The 23,511-nt window shown below is 44.3% G+C and overlaps 1 protein-coding gene across 1 annotated transcript in view; it reads right to left on the minus strand.

Moving 5' to 3' along the window:
* Positions 1-13,194: 13,194 nt before the first annotated feature.
* HHAT (hedgehog acyltransferase) overlaps positions 13,195-23,511 on the minus strand; it is a 163,250-nt gene continuing 152,933 nt past the window's right edge. Inside the window, exon 11 of the mRNA XM_009641564.2 lies at positions 13,195-13,286. Coding sequence (XP_009639859.1) covers positions 13,195-13,286 — 92 coding nt within the window. The remainder of the gene's footprint in view (positions 13,287-23,511) is intronic.

The raw sequence follows: 23,511 nt of genomic DNA on the forward strand, positions 1-23,511 counted from the left end.
TTTAATGATTCCAGTTCAAGAAGGGACCTTAAATCTTCCCCGTAGACATCCACCAAATGTCCTAGTTAGTGTCTTGTTCGTTTGTTAACTGTTGAACTTTTAAGGCCGTGACTTTTGGTTTCTCTAGCTGGCCTCCAGTTTACACTGTTAGTCTGGCAAATATTGTGACTGAGAGAAGATCTGGCAAGCGTTGTGATGGCCAGGAAACAGAAATACATGTGAAATTGGAAAAATGACTGGGAATAAGCCACTATTTGTTGCTCACAGTGTCTCTGAAGCTAAGCTGCCCTGGTAGTGCTTCTCGTGGCTTCCCCTGCAAGAGGGATGGTGGAATAAATGGATTTCTTTTTCCTGGTACCAGGGGCTGTATCAAAGGTGCTGAGCCTGTCCTTCTTCTCATGGGCAGCATAACACATGGTCGCTGCACCTCTGCTTTCTTGTCCTGGTCTTAGGTGGTGAAAAGCATCTTCGACTGACGACTTCATTTCCACGTAGTCTCCTGTGGGTGTATTGGCAATAACAAAGTCTGTGTTTCAGCTGCACTTCTGATTCATTAAGACAAACCTTTCAGAGAGAGTCCCATGCAGGGGAAGCTCCAGAAAATTGAGGTGAGGCACAGTAGGTTACTGTATCCTCCAATCTGACATAGTTTTGACCACATTGTTGTGGCAAGCATTGATTCAATTAAATAAAAACAAAGCTTTTTGCAATAAGATATATCCAATATTTAGCCTTAAGACCCTTTCATCAGTGATACAATTCAAACTGTGATTCCATTCTCCTTCCTTCTTCACATTCTGTAGTATTTACAGTGTTGCCTAAAGATGAAGCACTTTGATTAGCTTTCTAAATCTAATGGAAATCACTTGCTGGTAATCACATTTCTTTCTCCACTTATTGCCTTCTTATTAGGATAATGAATTACTCCAATAGCCCTCTCCCCTCACAAAACAAAGAGACGTAACTATCGTCTAAACGCTTTTGTATATCAGGGAGCCAACCCGTCATATCGCAGAAGTGTTTGTTTCAAAGATTTCTTTTTTCACAATTCGACAAAGCTAATGTGAATTTACCCGCGACTGTAATTTGTTTCAAGCTGATTGTTGAGTGTTGTGTAAACATATTTGATGTGTAATCCCAAAACATCGCTGTAACTGGATCTAAATGCCTAATGTTAACACAACAGTTCGGGGGTTTCGCTAACTCTTCTGAAAGGCTCATGGGGTTTTTTTTTCCTTCTTCCCGCTGAATCTGTGACCACTAACATAGAAAAAGAATCATTTTAGCTGTAGGTGAAAGAAGTTCAATAATCTTGTATCAGGATGAACTGCTATATAAAGAAATACCAAGTTTTCTAATGAATGTGTTATATTATTGTACCTGCATACAATCAATATTTGTACATCTGTTGGAGACCTGTCTGCGTTTCAATATTTAGCCACCACTGCATGGACACTTTATTGATATGCAGTTAATGCAGTTGCTTTGGCGCTTTTCAGTGTATGTCACCTGTTTTTATCCTTTCAGAAATCCACCAAATACTCTTGGTTCTTTTTCTTTGCATTTGTCACTTTGTTCAATGAAGCATGACTAGAAAAAAAGAGGAGGAGTAGATCCTATTTTTGTGGTCAGCAAAGCAGCTGCCAGTAGATAGGCGGTGTGTGTATGTATGTAGGTATGTATGCACACTGTCTGGGAATGTTTCAGTTACAAATGCAGCCACCTACGTTAATGATATCCCTATTCAACATTTTTAAACAAGCACAAATAATATTTGTAAAAAAAAAAGTTTAATTTTATTTATTATAGTAATAAACTATTTTATACATTACAGTTGCTTTGGTGTGCTTTTCTATGTGTTGAATATGCGCTTATAAGGTCAACAGGGGGATTTTAAGGTGCTCTCTAGAACTTCTGGCTAGCCATTTTGTTGCTGTTGTTTTGCATCTCGAGTGTTATCAGTAGGGAAGTTTGATATTACTGTTTCGGTCATAAACAGTTCAGGTTGTTTCCTCAGCTTTCTGCCTGCTGCCTATCAGTACAGTCGGGATTTACACTTCCAGGGCCACTGTGGACTGAACGCAGGTGTTCTCTAAGCGAATATCCTGGCCCCACAGGCAGCTGTGGACTCCAGCCTGGGCCAGGTCTTTGCTGAGGAGGAACGAGATCACCAGAGGATGGACGGGCTGTGACCTGTCTGAAACCATCGGTTGATGTCCTGAGGGTGTCCGTAGTCGGTCCGTGGTTTAGACTGTGTTACTATTGCTGTAGCTGAGAACAATTACAAAATTTCTGGAAACCAGAGTGCTAGAGATCAAAGAGGCTCCTGCTGTCCCATTGTCTGCTGCAGAAGAAGGTGACCTTACCATGGACTTACATGAAGACAAAAACAAGAGGAGAGAAGCCCCTAGTACTGTGTTTCCTGCCAGTGATGCTACTGCAGCAGGCAGCGATGAGTATTATTTTGTGGCTACCTCAGCAAAGAAATCCATAACCAGAGGTGACGGGAAAGCGAGATCCTTTCAGGTCAGGACGGGGCGTATGTGACAGGATCACACACAGCAGCCGTTCCTGTGAGCCAGCAGCCGCTCCGGATGTCTACACAAAATTTTAGTCTTCAGGAGGTAAGCCTAGACCCTGTGAGTTTCACACCCATTTCTGTGGTTCATTCTCCATCCTCCCATGTGAGGTGAACACAGCTGCCACCTGTATTAAGACACTTCATGGGATTGTGAATCTCATCTTCAAAAGAACAGCAATAAAGCATAAGCTTTCAGACTGCGGAGCTGAGGCTCAACCGCACTGAGAGCAGCCAAGGAGCACGATGAGGAGCTATTTTTAACATCATTTCTGCATCCACAGTAGTATGTGGCGTGACAGGATCTCCAGTCACTAGTATTGTTTCACTGGCCAGTATGAAAATCCAGCTTTCTTTTCCCTGACGTTTAATATAGAGCATTCCCTGTACTTAATAGAAAAGAGAAAATTACCATAGTGAAGGCATGTTCTTTTTTTTTTTTTTTTTTTTTTTTTTTGAGGTCTCTCGAGGCTGTTGTTCTCATTTTCTGAACTCTCCATTATTTTCTTTGCTCGGGCTTTTCCTGCATTCTCAGCAGCTGTGCAGCAAGCTTAAATTAGTGCAAGCAGGGATAGCATTGCCCACCCAGTGTTCCCCATCCCGTCTTCCCTCCCCTTGTCAGCCCCACAGCAATTCAAACCAAAGGTTATTAACTACAGCACCTTTTGCCCAGATTTGTGTGACAAATGGCAGATGTTCATGTTCCATGTGCCAGCCCATTGGGCCTGGGCTCAGCTGAGCAGCAGCAGAGAGCGGACCCCTTGCCCACCTGCACCTGATCCTCATTCACTGCACCTGGGAGCATGCTCAGAGCAGGGACAAAAGGTTTCTAGGCTGGGGGCTGTGTGCTGTGCCTTTCTGGCTTCTCTTGGTGATAACTGCAGGTATTGCTGCTTCTCTTTTACTGCAAATTAGCCTGCAAAGGGCACCACCGGTGAGATGCCTGGAGGTGTGTAGCCAGAGGAGAGACTGAGGTTAGAGCCTGTGGCTTCACCTGGCCGGGTCTGCAGCCCCAGGGTGCTCAGCTGCAGGGGCAGCAGCAAGGACCTCCGGGGTGGACTGCAGCGTGTTGGCCTGTGGGGAGGTGAGTGTTGCTTATGTGGTTTTGAATTTTGCATTTGGTAATGGGGGCTCTTTAATTGCCCTGTGGTGCATTTTAGTATCTCTATTGAGGTCAGAAGTGCTCAGGCTCCAGTGATTTTTGCCCTGGAGTAAATACAACCAGCATAAACCAGCTCTTCTGTGTAGTGAGAACCAGTGGGACTGAACTGCAAGCAGATCTACCCCCTCTCACACACATGCGCAATAGCAATGTCTTTTATTTGCTTCCCCCCTGGCCCCCATTGCTAAAGGAACATGAAAACTGTTTCTGTTCAGTGTGTGCCAGCAGTGCATCTCCCTGGTGTGGCTAGGGGCTCGGGAGAGCCCCCCAAAACCCATGAGGGTGCAATGAGCCCAGTGGCAGTCTGCCCCCTCGCTTAGCAAGAGGTGGCCACTGCTCTCCGAATTGCTCATCCACGGCGGGCACCAAGACTGGATTTGATCTCAGCTGCCAGCCTCCTTCCTGTGCTTCCCCTGTGCTCCACTGAGGCAGGGGGGGTGAGTAAGGCTGCGGATCCAAGTGGGAAATGCTGAGAAGGATGCGGTCCTGCTGTGGTATTTATGACTGCCAGTGGTGTGGAGGGTTTCGTTGCAAGTGGCATATAGCATAGGAAGAATATCAGCAAATACAAATATTTTTCACCTAGAAGATTGCATTTTTGCTCTTTTCATTTTAATTCACCACAACTTCAGTGACGGTACATGGAAGCTGGGAGGAACAATCCGTCCTGGTTCTTGAAAGGCAGAATGAGTAAAAACCCGCAAGAGACCCAATGGCGCCCTTGGAGTAACCGCACTCAGAATGCATCTGTCAGAAGCAGATATGAAGACGTTTGTGCCCAGCCATATCCGCAAAATATATGTGCGCAAGCCTTCTCTCTTTTTTTTTTTTTTTTTTTTTTTCTTCCTTTCCTATTCCTTTTCCATTCCTTTTCCCCCTTCCTAATCAAGTTCCACCCCTCATGTAGCACAGCCAACTTCAAATTTCAGCTGCCCCACAGCACAGGTCTAAGTTTAAAACAAGCTTAACTTTGGCAGGTTCATCCATCATGACAGACTCTCAAACTTTCTCATTAAAAATCCCACCTGGTACTGACAGAGACAGGAGGGGGTGAGCAACCTCCAAGAGTTTGCTTTTGAGATGGCACACTTTTGGTGTTCTCCACAGTGTTTCTTTTTTTTTTTTTTTTTTTTGAGGTTTTTTTATAAGCTTTGTTAACTTGCAGGGTTTTCCTTGAACATGTTTCTGTTCAGGTGGAGGAGGAATGAGGTTAAGGTATGGCTTTGTCGTTAATGCCTGTCTGGGGGGATGCGTAGCCCCTGCGAATGTCACACCAGTTTGTATGTGCAAATCTGAGGCGGATGAGCTTTGGTACAGGTATTTGCCTCCACATCACCATTCTCCTAGCTGAAATACACAGCTCAGGGAGAAAAAAAATCTGTGCAGGGTATCCATTCCATGTGTGGGCTTTTCTATAAAAGGAAGAGTATGACCTCTTCTTCAGCAGGGGTTAAAAGTGGGGGGTACGCTAAACAGCAGTAGCACACCGAGTGCAGTATTAAACCTGTGAGCTACTGCACGCTCAGCTATAGGACTGAGACAGCTCAACAAGAAATGGTTCCCTGCAAGCAGTGGCTCACAGTGAAGGAAAATACAGATTGCTTTCAAACCTCTCCAGCAATCTTTTTGTGAGTTTTATGGTTAAGCAGAAGGTATTTTAGAAGAACTAACAATAACAGGAAAATTTATTGAACGCTCTCAGCTGTGGCATGAGGATAGAAAAGAGAGCGAAGGTAATCTGTATGTAGCCCCAAGTAAAAATAAAGTATTTGTTTTGGTTTTCCTTTAGGATGATAATACTGCACATGCAGCCATATTGAACCTGGCTATTGCAAGTGTGGAGACAGAAATAAAAATTAAAACAGTTCAGCTGAAAGCTAAATTGAAGAAAAGCAGTCTTCAGGAAAGCGTGCAGAAACTGTGCGTGAACGACTGCATGAAATTACAGTTCTGGCAACCAGATTTGCAAATGGCTCTGTAAAACAGGGGTGGGCATCTCTCATTTGTGAGCGCCATAGTCAGGCACGCTGAGAAGCTGCAGGCTGGTTGCTCTGACCTCAGTGGTAGCCCAGGTGTCAGTGGAAGAGTCTAAGGTTGAGGCAGTAAATGGAAGAAGCATATAATGTAGTCAAAGTACTATCTTGGATATCCGTCCCAGTGGGTTGAATCTGCTGCATTTCCTCTGTCCAGGAACATCAGTTATGGAGGAAAAGTAGCTGTGTCTTGGGGAAGTACCTGAGGAAAGCCAAGGAGAACAGAGGGTGAGAGGGTGAGCGCAATCTGCAAACCCACCAAGGGCGCAGACAGCAGGGAGGGAGCAGGAGTAGCTAAATGAAAGTACAGTACTGGTAGGAGCGCAAATGGGACTGACTGCCCGGGAAGCTCCTTAGCCTGGGGTTAAAAAGGGCTGTAATCCTCTGAGTTACCGTCTGCCTGGCAGCTCTGGTAGCTCCATTAGTGGAGTGCAGCTCCCTTCTGGAAGGATCTGCGAGAGACTTCACCCTGCCTAAGCTGTCCCTGCCAGTGTCATGGAGTACCCTTGTATTACTGCCAGCAGCCTTAAAGTTTTAAAGATTTACCTGGGAAACCTTATGGTTATGAAAATGTAATTTTTTCCTCCTCAACCGGCATTAAGTAATAAGCAGTTGATAGCCTCTGAGTACTCCAAAACCAATATGCTATTGTATTTTCAATGATCATCGTGCTTTTTAAACCCTTATACTATGTCAGGGCTGGTACTAAACTTACGCTGGTGTGTCAGGGGTTATTGGCATAACCAGTCAGGGCAAGCAGGACATCTTCAGAGACCAAAGACCCCTTGTAGGTCTCTTATTTTTACCAAGTGATGTTTGGTAGGATTTGATCAGATTGAGGAACTCTGAGAATAAGGAGCCTGAGCGAAGGTTGCTGAAGTCTGGGCAGCCAGCACCAGCCATGGAGTGTGAGGTGTAGGTTGAGAGATGTCACGGTTGACAAGCTTTGAGTTTAGGACCCAGAGCTCACTTGCTCACACGTCTGTGGTGACCACCTTGGGGTATCACTGTCTGGAGAGCCGGGGGCTCAAAACCTGCCTGGGGCTTGAAGGGGTTAAAACCACTTATTTCACCAATCCCCTTACATTTGTTGCCAGGCTGGAAGGAGGCGCAGTCAGAGGCTCCTGTGCTGAAGGGTCCTGGGTCTTCATGTCCTGGTGAGGGTTTTCTCCGTGGCTTGTTCTCCTCCATGCTTTGGCATTTTGTAGCACATTCGTAGTGGGTCTGTGGTGATGGTCTCCAAGTGAAGCCCAGATGGGCTGGGTGTTGATGCTGCTGCGTGGAGTTTTAGCATGGGGCCCAGGGTAAGGCCACGTGTGGAGAGGGCACCAAAGGGGAGTTATTTACCCCCCCGGAGCCACAGGTCTGCGTGCACCAGAGGGCCTGGCAGGCAGCCTTGGGGCTGGGCAAGCACCTGCTCCTTGGGTAGCCCGGCCTGCTCCTTGGGTAGCCCAGCCCGCTCCTTGGGCAGCCTGGTCCTGGGCAGGCGCTTGCCAAGACAGGGCCTAGGCCGTGCCCCTCACTGCGTTTGCAGCAGCCTCATAAGAACTGACCCTGATCCAGGGGTGGCCTGGAGGCAGGGTGCCAAAAGTGGGGGGGTGGCGGGGGGAGCAGGGGGAAGGCAGCTGAGAGATCGCTGAAGTAGCCTGGAGCAGAGATGTGACCAAAGGAATGCTATTAGCCTGTAGTTCCAGCACAAACAACCACCTCAGCACAAAACTACCACCACAAGAGTGAAGAAACCCATAACTATAAATTAGCAGTAGCATCATTTAAAGAACTGTCTCATAAATGCTTATTTTTATCTCTGCAATTTGGCTTACTAGACGATAATCCTCCCACATACCTGAGCCCTTAAAACAACCTTAACCCTTCCAGAAGCAGTCTGGAAAAAAAAAATCAACCGGATCATCTTTTTTCCCTTAGGACTGGCCTTTTAAATTCATTTACCAACAGCGTAGATGTTTCTGGTCTTCTGGTATCATTTCCAGTTGTTCTATTTTTGCCACCTAATTTTGGAAACTCAAATGCGCTAGTGCAGGGATGGAAGTTCTGTGGTCCATAAAAATTAATTAATTTTGTCAAGAAAGATCAGCTCTAGAGGGAGTGCTAATACAATTTAAACTTCACAGGTCATAACCGAAGTCATGTTTCTGTATTATTTCTTCAGTAAACTTTAATTTCTCAGTGGTGGGCTGATGCACCCGTCAGCAATGATTCACTTCAGCTACCCAACTGTATGTACAGTTTTTCTTAAATCCCTGTAGGTAGTGATGTGCTGTTACAACCTGTAGTCTGCCTGTTGCTGGGGAAGGGGTGTGCCACAGGTAGCCCATTTCACTTGACTCGTTTCTGAGAGGCACTGGCCCACAGATACCTGAGGTTATCTACACTTAGACCAAACTGGCCCTGGACATGACGAAAGGTGGTGCAGCCTAGCTGGTGGTCAAAATCTGCCCTTTAAATCCTGATGATAGCTTAACCTGCTCTCACCTTTGTGACGCCTGGCATAAGGAATGAGGAGTTTTTTGAGTATCTCTTAGTGTGTTTGATTCCCTTGACTAATGCTGCCACGTAGTTTTCATCCCATCATTACCTGTGTTGGGTACTGAGTGCACATGCCTGTTTCCTCCTGGAGCAGCAGCGTCCAAGGCCAGCGATGCTGGAGGACATACTTAGGGTTGCTAAAGCTTGTGGGAGCTGCCCTGAAGGGAGAGGCACTGAGGCTGCCTGAAAGCAAGGTGTTGACACTCATCAGCTCAGTCTAAAGTATACGAGTCAGATCTGTTAGACATTTCCTTTTCCTTTTCCTCTCCTCCTGGGTGTTGGTAGCATCCCTGAAAGTCCCTCGAGCTTGGAGCTGCCAGTGCTTGCCCCAGGCTTGGCATGCCTGAGCCGAGTTGGTCCATCCGCAGTAAGCTCAGGCATAGGTGACTTGCGTCTGGGACTTGGGTTATTCAGAGATGCTCTGGCAGGACCTGGGCTTGATGTGGTTGCGTTTGCTGAAAGGGGAAGCCTCGGATGAAATAGTTGTTGTCTTCATTTTTTCTTCCTTTTACATGCAACTAATGAAGGCACCGCTCCACACACAGCCGCTGGTGAAACTGCTGAATTCGGTGCACGTGTATCCCGTGCCTGCAGGGGGTTGGCCGAGAAGCCCAGGGGAGAGGGTGGCTCTGAGAGGTCCCTTAATACAAGAAACTATCTATTGTAATGCAGCTCCCCCCTCATTCCTCAAAGGTGTTGCAGCCTGAGAGTTCTCCACAGGCTTTGCTGCGAGCAGTATTTATTTCAGCTGTCCCTGCGGGATTAAAATATATGCCTTGACTAACAAGTGGCTGTGCGCTGAGAGAGTTATTTTGCAAAGCAATAACGGGCAGCACTGCTCGGGAAAGGGAGGGGGGGCTTATAAAGTGGAGGCAGGAGAAGCTGTGACAGCCCATGCATAGCAATCTCCTCGCTCTTCACAGCTCCTTGAGGAAAATTGTAGGAGCATGCCTGAGGACGGCAAGCCTTGCCTTAGCAAGCATGAGCTGCAACCAGCTCAAAGGTTAGCAGTGATGGAGGAAATTAAGTGGGTGCGCAAGCGAACAGAGAGGCACTGTGTTATTGTCCTGCCTAATAACAAAATTGCTGCAGGTTTTCATAGTCAAGCTCTTTTTTCCTCTGACCTGTGGTAAGCTGGTTATTCCAACTAAGCTGCTTTTAGCTCTCAGATGTGAAAGAGATATGTGAGCAAAGCCTTGCTCACCCTCTAATCAATGCAGAATTAAGGAAAGAGCCACTTAGCATAATCTTCCTGTCCCCAGCAATAATGATGACTGGGAGGGCTTTATTAGCCAAGGAGGGGGTCAGGACATGCATGCATGTGGGGGGTGTGATAGACACTTGATGACCACAGCTTTGTGGTAGCCATTAAAGCCATATATAGTGATATGCTATGCTCGCTAGTTGCATGGACAGGTTTCAGAATCACTTGTAAACCATTTTTTTTTTAAAATTTTTTTTTTTTTTGTCATCAGGCATCATGTGTCTGTCCAGCTCGGTTTCAGAGCCACCACCTTGGGTGTTGGTTGTTGTGGTTTTTTTTTTTTTTTTTTTTTTTTTTTTTTGGTCAGTGCACGCTTGTGCCACTTGGGATTTATCAGCAGTAGCGTCCATCCCGTGTTGTCATTCCCACACCTGCCCAGGCTAGAAGTGCTTCCCCTCTGGTTCAAAATGGTCAGCATGGCAATTTCTGTCTTTAGCTGTCACTTAGGCCCCTTGATTAGCTTTTCCTTAGGGTTTGGAAGTCTCTTCTTCCCCTCTTTTTTTTTTTTTTTTTTTTCCCTTTGGTAAGTGTGGTGTCTACTTCAGTCTCTTCCAGGCCTTTGCAAGCCCCCACCCCTCCAGAACTGTCACTGAGGACTTGCATGGAGGACAAGTGCTTCTGGCTACCACATCATTTCAATTACATCAGGTGCCACGTGAGAACGAAGAGTCAATTCACTGGTCATGCTGAGGAATATGCCTCCAAGTTATAGAAGGTATAACTGACTGCGTACATTTAAAGTGCTTTAGGCCCAGCCTGAGCGCTGTGACAGAGCCGTGTGTCTGTCTGTCCAAGCGTGCCCCACCCCCTGCCTACTGGTGCTCTGTAAGCAGGTCAGCGCAGAAACTTTGTGGATGGGCTTGTTCTTGAAATACGTATTTCAGAGTAGCAGGACAAAGAGCCTCTGGAAAGACTGAGAGTGAAGGAAATCTACTTCTCATATGAGAAATATTTAAACTATAAGAAATAGTATCTATTTCTCAAATTGTGCAAGCACACTTCATACTTCTGACTCCGGAGCAGGATAGCAAGAGTCTAAAGGGAAGCATCATTTTACTTGCACGCTAGTCTTGCTGACCATTCTCAGGAGTGCTGAAGTCTCACCCCAACTGATCGACAAAAGTTGTACTTGCTTTTTGAACTCACACTATTAGGGAATGCATGTTCCCTGGAGTGTGCAGGAGGGATAAAAGTGACCGGCCTGCATGGCACCCATCCTGCAGGCTTCCAGTGTGTAGCAGTGTTTCTTCACAGCGGTGGAGCACTTATTTTTTTTTCTTACACCAAACTGTAGCTGTCTGAGACACAGTTCTCGAGCCAACAGTCAGTTTCAGCTTTATTTATAGAAACAGCAAAAGGATACAAAATTATGAAAGATTTACAAAGCACAGAAAAAAATATAAAACAATTTTAGTTCAGAAATAAGCATACTCTAGATGAGCTTCAAGGTCATTTCCATATTGGAGTAGGAGGTTTTGCAGGCATGCAAACTGGAATCTAATCACTTAGTAGTCCCTCGTTTCATGTAATAACAGTAATCGATGAGACTGAAGAACAGACTCATGACTTTTCACTCCAATACTAATTCCACTTAATTACAAAGTTTGAGTTAAGTTTGAGGAAGTTCTTGCCCTTGGCTCAGTTTTACTCCAAAATGGAGGCGAATCTCAGATCCTTTTAGTAAATTCAGAGGCTGAAAGCAATATACTACTTTGTGGCTGAGAGGATCACTGCAATCATTGTAAGTCAATCAATCGGGAGGCCATGTCTCTGGCCAGATAGCATTAAAGGTAAATCTTATTTTCAACAGTCCACGGTATCTTCTAGAAATGACTTCTGGGGAAATCATGGCATTCTCACGGGGGTGGGGGGGAGGAATGTTTCCCTAAACATAAAGGGCTGGTGATTCGGCTGTGACACAGCGGAGACTTAGTCTCTGGATGGGTAGAGAGCTGAAGCCTCTGCCCTTATTTCTGCAGCGATAAACGAAGGGGAAAAAGAAGGTTGCCATAGTTCTGAGCAGCAGAAACATCAGAAATGCAGGCACTAAGCTGAAGCCTAGTTCAGGGGCTGGATTTCTCATTGAAGGGATAAGCTACATCAGACTTGGCTGCAGCTGCAGCAGTGATGGACAGCAGGGCACTAACTGTGCCTCCCAACAGGCCCAAATGGCTGCCGGGGGCACAGAACGAGTTTTGATAAGAGTCTTTCTGCTTTGGGTGCAGGAAGCTGCTCTTGGAAGAAGCCCTCTCCAGGACTGGTGGCCTTTTGTCAGGCCTAGGGGGAATGTCTAACTTGAGAAAGACGAAAGGTCTTCTGTCTGCTGTTCAACATCAGAGTGAAAAATAAGAGCTTGGTAGACACCCCTTGTGCCAAACGTGAGTAGGGTCTCCCCTTCCCTCAGAAAACAGTGGGTGCTGGAGCACTCCTGCAGCCCTGACACTTGCAGGCAGGACCTTCCCAGCTCTGGGCAACCCCGTCTTCTGGCAAAGATGCCACTGTAACAGGTCTGGCTGTGGGCAAAGAATGTGGAGCTCTGGATGATTTGATGCCACTATATTGGATGGGTCTGGTTTTTTGGGGTTTTTTTGTTCGTTTGTTTGTTTTTTTAAAGGTCTTAAATGTGACTTCTAGGGTGCCTTTAATATTGCAGGAGCTGCTTGACTGGACACCAGAGAATGGAGCAGACTGAGCAGATTTACCGTTCAGTCAGACCTGGGTTATCTTCTTTCGTAACAGAAAAACACATGAGGCTGACTGAACAGTCCCCTTGAAGGTGGGATTCGCCCTGTAATAAAGGTAATATTCGATGCTTTCGCTCTAACACAAAGCAGGAGAGCACTTAAAGCTCAAGGAGCTGTAAGGTCATATTTGATTAAAAAGAAAAGCTGTTCCTTAAGAAAAGACCTGCGTCCCTATATCCTCTTTTTCAAGAAACAAATAAATCCATTCCTAAGACTACCAAGAAAAGGGTGTTGGTTTAAAGGCAAAATTTTACATTAAGACATTAAAGAGAAAAAGCAGATTTTGCCACAGTAGGTAGAAAAGTAGCTTAAGGCTGAACTGCTGCAGTCAGCAAGAATAGCAAAAAAAAAATCTAACTTCTATCGGAAAGCAATCAAGAAGAACTGATGAGCATTGTGCCCTCCATGGAGTAACCTAAGTGTAGGGCACAGCCCTGTGTGCCCCTGGACAGAGGCTGAAAGAGATTGGGCTTTCCGAATTCTGCAAGGTAGGAAAAATTTCTTTTCTTCACTATCCCAAAATAGGCAGCAAGAAACAAATACCATCTTCAATATATATAAAGTACCTGTTCTGAGACACATGCTTCCAATGTACATAAGAGTCGTAGAGATGCTGGCTTATAAAAATAGCATCATTCGAAATGCTTCAGAATTTCTCCCCACCCCCAGCTGTAGCCCATCAGTGTTTCTAGTTAAATTCCTGTATTCACAATTCAGAATCAATTACATGCGCTTTTGGTTTTAACACATTAACCAAATACTTGGGTCTGGCGCATCCTTCTGCAGATAGATAGGATATCCAGTGCAGAAAAGCCATCAACCTGTCTTAAAAAAAAAAAAAAAAAAATCATTGTTCTGCGTCATTCCTAATTCACAGCGTACGTCTGCTCCCATTCAATTCCAACGTGAGAATAGCAGTACAGGAACCCGAGAACAGTCAGCGTTGCCCATGGCCAGCCTATAAATAGAAAGACAGACAATCTTAGTCATAATAATTAATGACTGCCTCAAGTAGAAATACTCTTGGGATGAACAACTTATGACGCTTCTAATTAATTTTATTAGCAATGCAGTCTCATAAGTAAATAGAGCCAACCCACAAAATTTAAAAGGGAAATCTGCACTGTTTGAGCTTCTGGGATGCCTGACCCCCTGCAGCCCCAGTCTTTTTTCCCTTTTCAGGGAACTGGATCAGGTTTATTCCTGCTCTGCACCTCCAAACGATGCCTGCTGAATTCAAGAGGTCTCTTGCAATCCTCTCCTTTATGGTGGGTTTGTCTATCCAGCAGAACCCTGAATGAACCCTGATGCTTTAAGCTGGCTGCAGTGCTTCCTAGGCACAAAGGGATGCATAGCCACAATGCAGGTTATTAAAAATCAGAACAAATCCAGTTACCTGTTCTGCCAAAAGAGTCTGGGGAAGCCTCTGATTAAGGCTGTTTTGGATACCCTGGAGCTGGATGTAAAATTGATGTATGTGCTCTACAGCTCCCTAAGAGCTAACAGGGTCAGAATGCCTTTGTGCTCGTGCAGAACAGACAGCCCTATTGGCCTGATGGGTTCTTGTTAGATTTTTTTTTTTTAACTAAAAAGACTAGCTCCTCTAATATACAAGACTTTTGCTGGGGAAATTACATGTTTCGTCATTATTTCAAGTTCTTTTTGTGCAAGTCACCATCTTTTCACTTGAACTTTTTACAGCTAAAGCAGTAAGCAGCAGCTCGCAAGCCAATAGGTCTATTGCTTTCCAGGGGAGTTGAAGATCACTTGAAAAATCTGTACCTGTAGACTTCTGAATCAGGTAAATGATTTTGCTTTTCTTGATACTTTTCCTAGTACCTCTGCTGCCCTTCTCCATCTTCTTTCTCCCCTTAGAATTTATGAAATCTATAGTTTATAGGTTGAAAGCCCCTGCATTAGGTCCTAATGTTCTTCAGTGTGTTTTGTCTGTAAGAAGGGGCAGGGAGGAAGGTGTTTGGGGGGTTTTTTTGGTGGCATTTCTGTTACCATTGTTGACATAAGAAATTTGGTTATGTGTATGGCTGGTTTTCTGCATGCTGTCCTCGAACTACCAGCAGCTGCTTATGAAAGAAGGGCTTCAGTGCTCCCTCTTGGGGAAAACTCTGGTCTGAAGGAACCTTCTGGCAGAAATGAGATTGCCCGTTGGCCTGGAGAAGGGAGGGAGAGAAGAGGTAACCCTCTCCACAACATGATACTCCAGGAAGAGCTCTTTCTGAAGGTAAGTTTACAAAATATTCTGCAGGCTGGCTTTGTCCAGGCTTCAAGCAGATGCCAGTCTGAAAACTGTTTAATTGTGCTAATGTACAGCTGAGCCTTAGCTTAATACCCTGCCCTCAGCAGGGCTCACTGCCTTAGGCTCCGTCCTGCACCTCTGGGGACCGCATGTGCTGGGACCCTTCCTCTGTGCTCTGGGATCCTGGGCAGTAGAACACTTCACCCTGGAACAGATCCAGAAAAAGTTCATTTTCTTCCCCTGTGAAGAGCTGTGTGTTTGCTTCATGAATCTCTAATTGTTCTGGCCTTGTTCTGTGGTGAAATACAGTCTTGTAACCTGAATGATTTTCATGGAGACACTTACAAATATTAATCACTTGTCCTCACAACACCCTAAAGCAAAATTATACTTTTTGTTTAATTATTTGTTGCACAAAACAAAATTGCTGAGGTATTTCCAAAGGAATTTTTAACAATAAAGTAGTCTTGCTTTTTCTTCAGTGAAGTTAGACTACTGTAGGTTGGGTTTCACCTTCCATAGCAAGCTAAAGCCCAGCTGTGATTTGTCTCTGATAAAACTGCATGTGAAAGTATGTCAATAGGTGTAATAAAACCATACCTCTTCTGGCAGCAATATTGTGGTGGCTGCTTTAGACAGACAGGGCCAGAAAGTTAAAGATGGACTGGGTCTAGAATTGCTTTTTTTTTTCTTGTAAATCTTGTTACATATTTTGCATTTTTAAAAACTTTAAAGCTCTGGCACACAGAAAACGTGCCAACAGTAGTCTTCAGTCTGACCTGCTTGTTATCCCCAGCCAATGTATAAGACTTCTTGTCAGCATACGTAAGTATGCACTGCAAATCTTTCCTAGATGCCTTGGATTTATGATAAGATTCCTCCAGTGCCCATGACCTGGGTTCATGGGGCTCTCGTGCTGCTGTAATCAGGTTTATGGTAATCCTCCTGGAACATAGGGAGTCTCTCCTGCACAGTAAGAGGTGTCAGGGGTTGCATTTGGCAGATTCCATCCTCCTGATTCTAATTAGGATGAAAAGGAAAGGGGGGAGACAAAGCAACCCTACATATTTTGCATTTTTAAAAACTTTAAAGCTCTGGCACACAGAAAACGTGCCAACAGTAGTCTTCAGTCTGACCTGCTTGTTATCCCCAGCCAATGTATAAGACTTCTTGTCAGCATACGTAAGTATGCACTGCAAATCTTTCCTAGATGCCTTGGATTTATGATAAGATTCCTCCAGTGCCCATGACCTGGGTTCATGGGGCTCTCGTGCTGCTGTAATCAGGTTTATGGTAATCCTCCTGGAACATAGGGAGTCTCTCCTGCACAGTAAGAGGTGTCAGGGGTTGCATTTGGCAGATTCCATCCTCCTGATTCTAATTAGGATGAAAAGGAAAGGGGGGAGACAAAGCAACCCACTCTGGGCAAGGGAAAAGGGGAATTGTTTTAATTTAATCTTGCTACAGCTATTCTAGGAGGAGTTGCAGAGATCCCAAAGCACTTCTTGCTGTGTAGGCGGGAGGTAGCAAGCTCTGAATGGGGGTCACAGAGAGGGCACCTCGCCCTTGCTGGCCCATTCTTGCCATACAGGAACCATGCGCATGGCGGCTGGGCATGAGGAAATGCATATGCTGTTTCTGCTGTAAGTGAGCCAAGTTCAGGCATCATGTTCTGCTCCTATGCAATCCCAGATTAGCTCCAGTCCACTCAAGGCAGATTTGCACAAGTGTGTCCACACCTGAGGAAGTGGCCCAAGGACAGCCTGAAGTAAGAGGGGGTTCTTTAAGCTGGTTTCACTCATTTCTTCCATTTTAGGATTGGATATAAAAATAAATTTGCTGAAAAGACTTAAGAACTTGATCTCCAGAAGGTGATGTTGTAGGGAAGGACACACTGAGCAATGCTAATCCAGCAAGGACGCAATTTCAAATTCTGCCTAGCGTATGAATGACCTATGTGTCATCCCTGTCTGTGACCTCTATGATCAAACAGCAGCATGAGCTGCTCTCTGGCAAGATGAGTTCATGGGAGCCTTTTCCTTGCTTGAACAGTTTCTCCTTGTAAACCCAAACAACCAAACGGCACCGATGGTCTCGGATCTGCAGTTCCACAGAAATCACGCTTTTTGCCCTGGGCCAGCAGTGTAAGGTACGTTCTGCCCTCAGGCCTTTTGCTGACTCTCATTCTGCTCCTACCCCCAAACACAATTCAAGAGGCTTTTCCTTCTGGTGGCTCCCCAGCTGTACTGTATCATCCCAAAACTCTGCATCCTCACCTACACTGTACTATTCTCCAGACTCTGCTTGGAAGCATATGCACCTGCATTCTAGGTCAGTATCTCTCTACAAAATCATATACATAAAATGTATTATTAAAAACATTACTGGGGTTAAATCAAGCCCTAAGCTGTTAGGAAACGACTGAGTTCAGTTTGCCTATTCAAAAACATGTCACATAGACACGTTTAAAAAACATGTCACACATTTAAATCTTAAAATTTCTTGACTGTCTTCAATAATTTGATTTTAGGCTTGAAGGGCAAGTTTCATGAGACAACTCAGATTTTCATAATCTTTTTTTGTGGAAAGACAAATTAGTATTCATTAACATATGCTATTTGTAAATGCAGTGATATTTGTGAGCTTTACCTGTACAAATTTATTCTAATACGGCTGGACTTCACTTTTAGCAAAGGAATGTTGGGTGAGAAACATCAATGGAATAACAACCAAATTCTCTGCTTATACAGGTATGCTGTTCCACAAATGTCAAACGCAAACTCCTTTGTGAAGAGGGCTGTGAATTCTGTGGCAAGGTAACAGCAATGCTTTATCCATCTGTCATGCAGCCTCTTCCCAAAGAAGCCTCCAGTCCCAAGTAGGCAGGAGGCAATGCTGTGTCACACACAGCTGGTCAATTGTCCAACAGCCTTGCCAGTTTAAAACCACATTTTGATACGTTATGTACTCGGCTTTCAGCATAATGTAGAGGAGACTTGTTTTCATTACATGGTCAAAAGAGAACTAACACAAACTAAGGCTGCGGTACTCAACAACTTTTTTTACCTCAGTGGTCATGGGAATCTTCTCTTCCCACAAGTCTCAGGTGCATGGATCACAAGACAGGGTCTGGGGGCACAAAGTCCCTCCCAATGTAAAACAAGCTCAGGTTCATGACCCCCCGAGGAACCTGAACATACTGAATTGGCTGATGTAGTTGTGATGCCATTCCCCATGATATTCAAAAAGTCATGGAAGTCAGGTGAAATCTGTGATGTCTGGAAAAAGGGAAATGTTGCACCCATTTTTAAAAAGAGTAGAAAGGAGGACCCTGCGAACTACCAACCTGTCAGCCTCACCTCTGTGCTGGGAATATCATGAAACAGATCCTCTGAGAAGCTATGCTAAGGCAAGTGAAGGACAGGGAGGTGATTTGAGACAGCCAGCATGGCTTCACCAAGGGCAAGTCCTGCCTGACCAACCCAGTGGCCTTCTGTGATGGAGTGACTGCACCAGTGGACAAGGAAAGAGCTATGGATGTCATCTATCTGGACTTCTGTAAGGCCTTTGACATGGGTTAGGGCAACCCCCCGTATCAATACAGGCTGGGGGATGAAATGGTTGAGAGCAGCCCTGGGGAGAGGGACTTGGGGGGACTGGTGGAAGAAAAGCTGGACACAAGCCAGCAACGTGCACTTGCAGCCCAGAAGGCCAACTGTATCCTGGGCTGCATCAAAAGCAGTGTGGCCAGCAGGTCGAGGGAGGTAATGCTTCCTCTCTGCTCTGGTGAGACCCCACCTGGAGTACTGTGCCTAGCTCTGGAGCCCTCAGCGCAAGACAGACATGGACCTGTTGGAGTGGGTCCAGAGGAGGGCCACAAAAATGAGCCAAGGGCTGGAACACCTCTCCAGTGAAGAAAGGCTGAGAGCATTGGGGTTATTCAGCCTGGAGAAGAGAAGGCTGCAGGGAGACCTGATTGCAGCCTTCCAGTACTTAAAGGAGGCCTATAAGAAAGATGGGGACTATCTTGGACTAGGTGACCTTTAAAGGTCATCCAGATTATTCTGTGATTCTATGATTCTAACTGCAACAGGAACAGCGTTTGGAGTTAGTTACTCCTTTCTTTGAACTTCCTATCTCCTCTTCAAGAACAGTTCTAGATACTTTGTAAGCATCTAGAAAGGGTCACACTTCTGGCACATTCCTGATTGTACTCAAAAGTAACAGTCTGGATCACAACTCTCAGAAGACCAATTATGTCTCTGTTCAAATCATCTGAACCAACATTAATTGTGTATCCATAAGGAACCTCTTTCAAATTTCCTAATCACCTACAGTAATGAAAAATAATCACACCAGCAATGTTTTGGGCACACCCAGGATTCACATTATTATCAAAACACTAGAAAACAGTCCTTTGTTCCATCCCAGCTGAGAGCTGTAAGAGAAAGGGACCATAGTTGCCTTTTTGCATTTTTCAAAACTGCCCTGGTTGCTTAGAACCTTAATGCTGTTTTCAGATGTGACTTGGCTGCACAGTCCTCAGAAGTCTTCAAGTACACAGTAGTTATTGAATCAATAGAAGTCAGAAAAAGTCATCTCTTTGAAAAGCTTTACTTCAGGAGCATACATCTCACTCTGACTTTGATTTGGAAGTGCCAAAGTTGCTATAAGACTTAGCACTCACTCAGGAAAATTTATCCTTAAACAGAAGTTCACATGTGACAAGACACTGGAGCAACTCCCCTGTAAAGTGGAATTAAGGAGACACAACTGTAGGGAGGAGGGAGGAACAGGCACCAATTTGTCAAGCAGAGTAAAAAGCCAAAGCAAACCAGCATTTGAGGCCAAACCCTCTCTTACCTACAATTATCAACAGCCTTACGAGATCAGTAAAGCTGCCACATTTTCTGGAAAAAAGACCAAACACATTCAGAACTAAAGATCAGTTGAAAGAAACTTGTTATCTAGCCCAACATTGGAAGCAGAGGCTAAACTCTGGATTTTTTTTAATTAATTTTGTCACTTCCAGGTGGACCCCTGCTGACTCCTATAGCAGGGCATGTCCAACAGCATGCATACGAACACTGTGCAGCCTGATACCCAATTACTTGTTAGGTATTTGGAAAAGGAAGTAGCTATATATTTTTAGCTATGTTAGCATTCAGCATGCACATGTGGGACCGGATAACTTCAACGCTAGAGGTGAACTAACTAACTGGTTTGTACAAAATGGCCTCACGTGCTGTGCATCGAGTTTTCCAGCTGCTCTTTACACACAGACACGATACATGCAGCCCTACCTAATGCTGGGTCTGGGCAGCACTGCAGTATGCGCTATATTTGCACAGCTGAACAGAGACCTAACAGTCACTGTACTATCTTTTCACAGATACTGTTCTTCTTCCAACAGACCAAGCTCAGTGTTTCAAGAGAAATGGAGGGGACTTCTCTCTTTCTCCTGGAGTTCACTCCTCTTCTGAAGGTACTAAAGCAGAGTATGAAAGAAATTACAATTTTCAATTCTTGGTTTAAAAAGTTATTTGTGAAGGCTATTCTTGTCCTTATAATACACCTTTCCAAATACAGCATTCATATGATAAATAGAAAATCACCCTTTATAGAGAGGGGTTTTCTACAAACTCCTTTAAAGTGCCTTGAGATGCTAATTCCTTCCTACCTGCCTGCCTTTACTCACTCGCTTATAACTAACCCAGACAGGAAACGGTATTTTCAATTACCATCCAAAGAAAAAGAACCAAGCATAGCCTTCGTTTTCTAGTTTAAATAATTTTAACATTCATTAAATAAAGCCAAACATTTAAGAAATCTCAATGAAACTGGAACCCACAATAGTAAACAACTCCACTCCCAGGAGTAAAGAAAACAAACCAGAAACAATTATGGAAGTGTTAGACCTATTTGGAATTCCGTAAAGTTAGCTTTCATACTGTGTCGCTCTCCTCCCCCATCTTCTTCAGTTTCTAATCAAATTCTGTCATTGCCCCAGATTGCTGGACTCCACCTTAGCAAGCTCTGGAGTGGTTTAGTAGTAGCTGGTGGCTTTGCCCTAAGCACTTCTGTGTTACAGCTCATCCTAAGAACAAAATAATTTAGAGATGGGAAGATGCAAGCAGAGCTGGTAGGAAGCTGGGAAAAACCCTCATATATGTTGAATTATACCTTAATTAAAGTACTTCTTAACTACTTAAACTTACATTAAACTTAGTGCAGTATCATGTAGGGCCAAAAAGCAGAGAATAATCATGTAAAATATTAAAAGAAGACATGTAATTCCCCTTTTGCATGTCTGCAGCATGCCTATATTATTTGTTACACTGTTGGTACAGCAACATATTAGATATTGAAAAAAAATTTATTGCTGTATCTAAATCACCCAGCTGTACCCCATCCCAATCTGCTCCATCTCCACCTATCTCTCTATGCTCTGCTTGAGCTGACCAGATTTGGCAGTGATCTAAACCTGATTTAAAGATTTTTTTCCCCAGTTTATCCTCCTGCTGCTCTGCAAGCTCTATACCACCTACCGAATTTGACAAGAACTGCAGTTTTTCACCAGTCTGTATTTTCTTGAGCTGTGCTATTAAAGGACTTTTTTTCTGTGTGCATCAAGTGCTATACAAAAAGCTTTGGTCAGGGAAGCAGTCTTCTCCTTATTCAAATTCTTCCTAATTTCCTGGTGTTGGTGATCAATTTTTTTCTGGGTTTTTTTTTGTTTGGTTTTTTTGGTTTTTTATAGTAATCCACATTTGAGGATAGGCCCTTAAAAATACAAGCATGTGCATTACTCACAGTAGCTGCTCCTCTTAAAATCCAGCAGAATATATAATACATGAAATCTTAGCCTCATGGCTAAGTAAGGCTCCCAGGTAAAATGAAGTCTACTAATCAAGTGCTTAAATTCTGGGGTGCACTGGGGTGCTTTTCTAAAATAGTGGCTAACTTAGACATTACTGTCTGCAAATGGCCTCTATCCTTGTGTAGGATTTTTTACTTATAAGCATTTTATTTTTGCATACTTCCAGTTCAGTTCTTCCTAATTTCCTGGTGTTGGTGATCAATTTTTTTCTGGGTTTTTTTTTGTTTGGTTTTTTATAGTAATCCACATTTGAGGATAGGCCCTTAAAAATACAAGCATGTGCATTACTCACAGTAGCTGCTCCTCTTAAAATCCAGCAGAATATATAATACATGAAATCTTAGCCTCATGGCTAAGTAAGGCTCCCAGGTAAAATGAAGTCTACTAATCAAGTGCTTAAATTCTGGGGTGCACTGGGGTGGCCTCTATCCCTGTGTAGGATTTTTTACTTATAAGCATTTTATTTTTGCATACTTCCAGTTCAGCTACTGATACATAAACTTCTGCAGCTAAAAACAGGCCTGGAAAAAAGAGCTGATGCAGAGAATTTCAATTCCATTTAACTGGCTTCTTGGCTGTTGCATGGGAGCACTCAAACCAGGGATATCAAATCCCCTCCAGTGTTCATTTGGGGATAACTGCAAGGATGGTGAACCAAGATGCAGTCCACAGAGGATAACGAATTCAGGTGCAAAAGACTACCTATGGCAAGCAAAGCCCTAACCTGAGCCATGGCAGGGTTTTTTTGTTGCTGCTTTCAGCCTCCACATTGCACACGTTGCAAAGGTAGGCAATAAACTCTGCCAGCAAGCACACAGCCATCAAAGCCCCAGCTGGGCATCTCTATCCTCCCACCCCATGTAAAGCAGCACACAGATTCACAGGGTCTGTGTATTCAAGTTGCCACTTTGTCCCATTTTTAGCCCCCAGCAAACAGCCCCCACATCTTTCCCTTCCATCCGCTGCGTAGCCTGGGAGCAGAGTGGCTCAGCTAAGGGGAACCAGCCTGGGAGACTCCAGGCTGACCTTACTCAATGCTATAGATCTCCAGGTGTTGAAGATACTTAAGCTTCAAGTGAGTGTAAGGTCCCAATATTCAGAAAAAGTATTACTGTACAATAGGAGGTATTTCAAAGGAAAACCAGGGAAGTGCCATAAGGATAACTCAAAAGCTATCCCATGCAGCATCTGGAAACAAGACTGAAAAGGACAAAATCCTTAGCTGCCAGGTCTAGACCTGAACCTCAGCCAGGTACACTGGCAGTAACCACAAAAGCTTCCTCTTCAGTAGACATGAAGTAGTTTCCAGCTGAAGACATTAACAAATGCATAACATAGTAGTCTACTTATATGAATTTTAAATTATACTGTCCTGGAGAATGCTTACATCTGTGGCTTTCTGAAGAGTCCTTACCACTGCTGAGAAAACCTGCAAATGGAGAGATAACAGTCCAAAACCATCGTCTGCAGCACAGGACGACCGCAACTCACCCAGGTCAGCATTACCGAGAGCAGAAAGCTGTAGTCTCTTAGTGTTCTCATAATGCAAACAGGTTTTATTTAGCAGACAGAGGCCACAAAAATTGTGGCTTTTCTGTGTTCTTACTGCATGTGGAACCACACTTAACCATAACTTGATCATTTTATTTTTTATGCTTGACAGAGCTGGAGGAAGTTGCAGGCTGACAGGACTTTCTTAAACAACAAGAAATCAATTCAACTAAGGATGCTGAACATACTTTTTCCTATTAATTAGATAAGCTGCAAATAAACAATTTCCTAGGTAGAGCTCAAAAGGTAGGCCTAGCCTATAGCTTTCATAAAGCACCCCTTGACACAAATCAATGATGATGCCAAAACTATTTGCATTGCATTATGTATGTTCAGGAAAGAAAAAAAAAAAAACCAAAACAAAACCAAAACCAACTGCTGTGTTATTTACAAATGCTCTGTGGATGCAGGTACCCACACAGGATATGCTTGCCTGCATGGATTCTCCATTTTGTCTTTGGAGCCAGAACCTCATTTAATGCTACCTAACCATGATGC

The sequence above is a fragment of the Egretta garzetta genome, unplaced genomic scaffold, assembly GCF_000687185.1.
Source record: "Egretta garzetta isolate BGI_Z169 unplaced genomic scaffold, ASM68718v1 scaffold166, whole genome shotgun sequence".
NCBI lineage: Eukaryota > Metazoa > Chordata > Aves > Pelecaniformes > Ardeidae > Egretta > Egretta garzetta.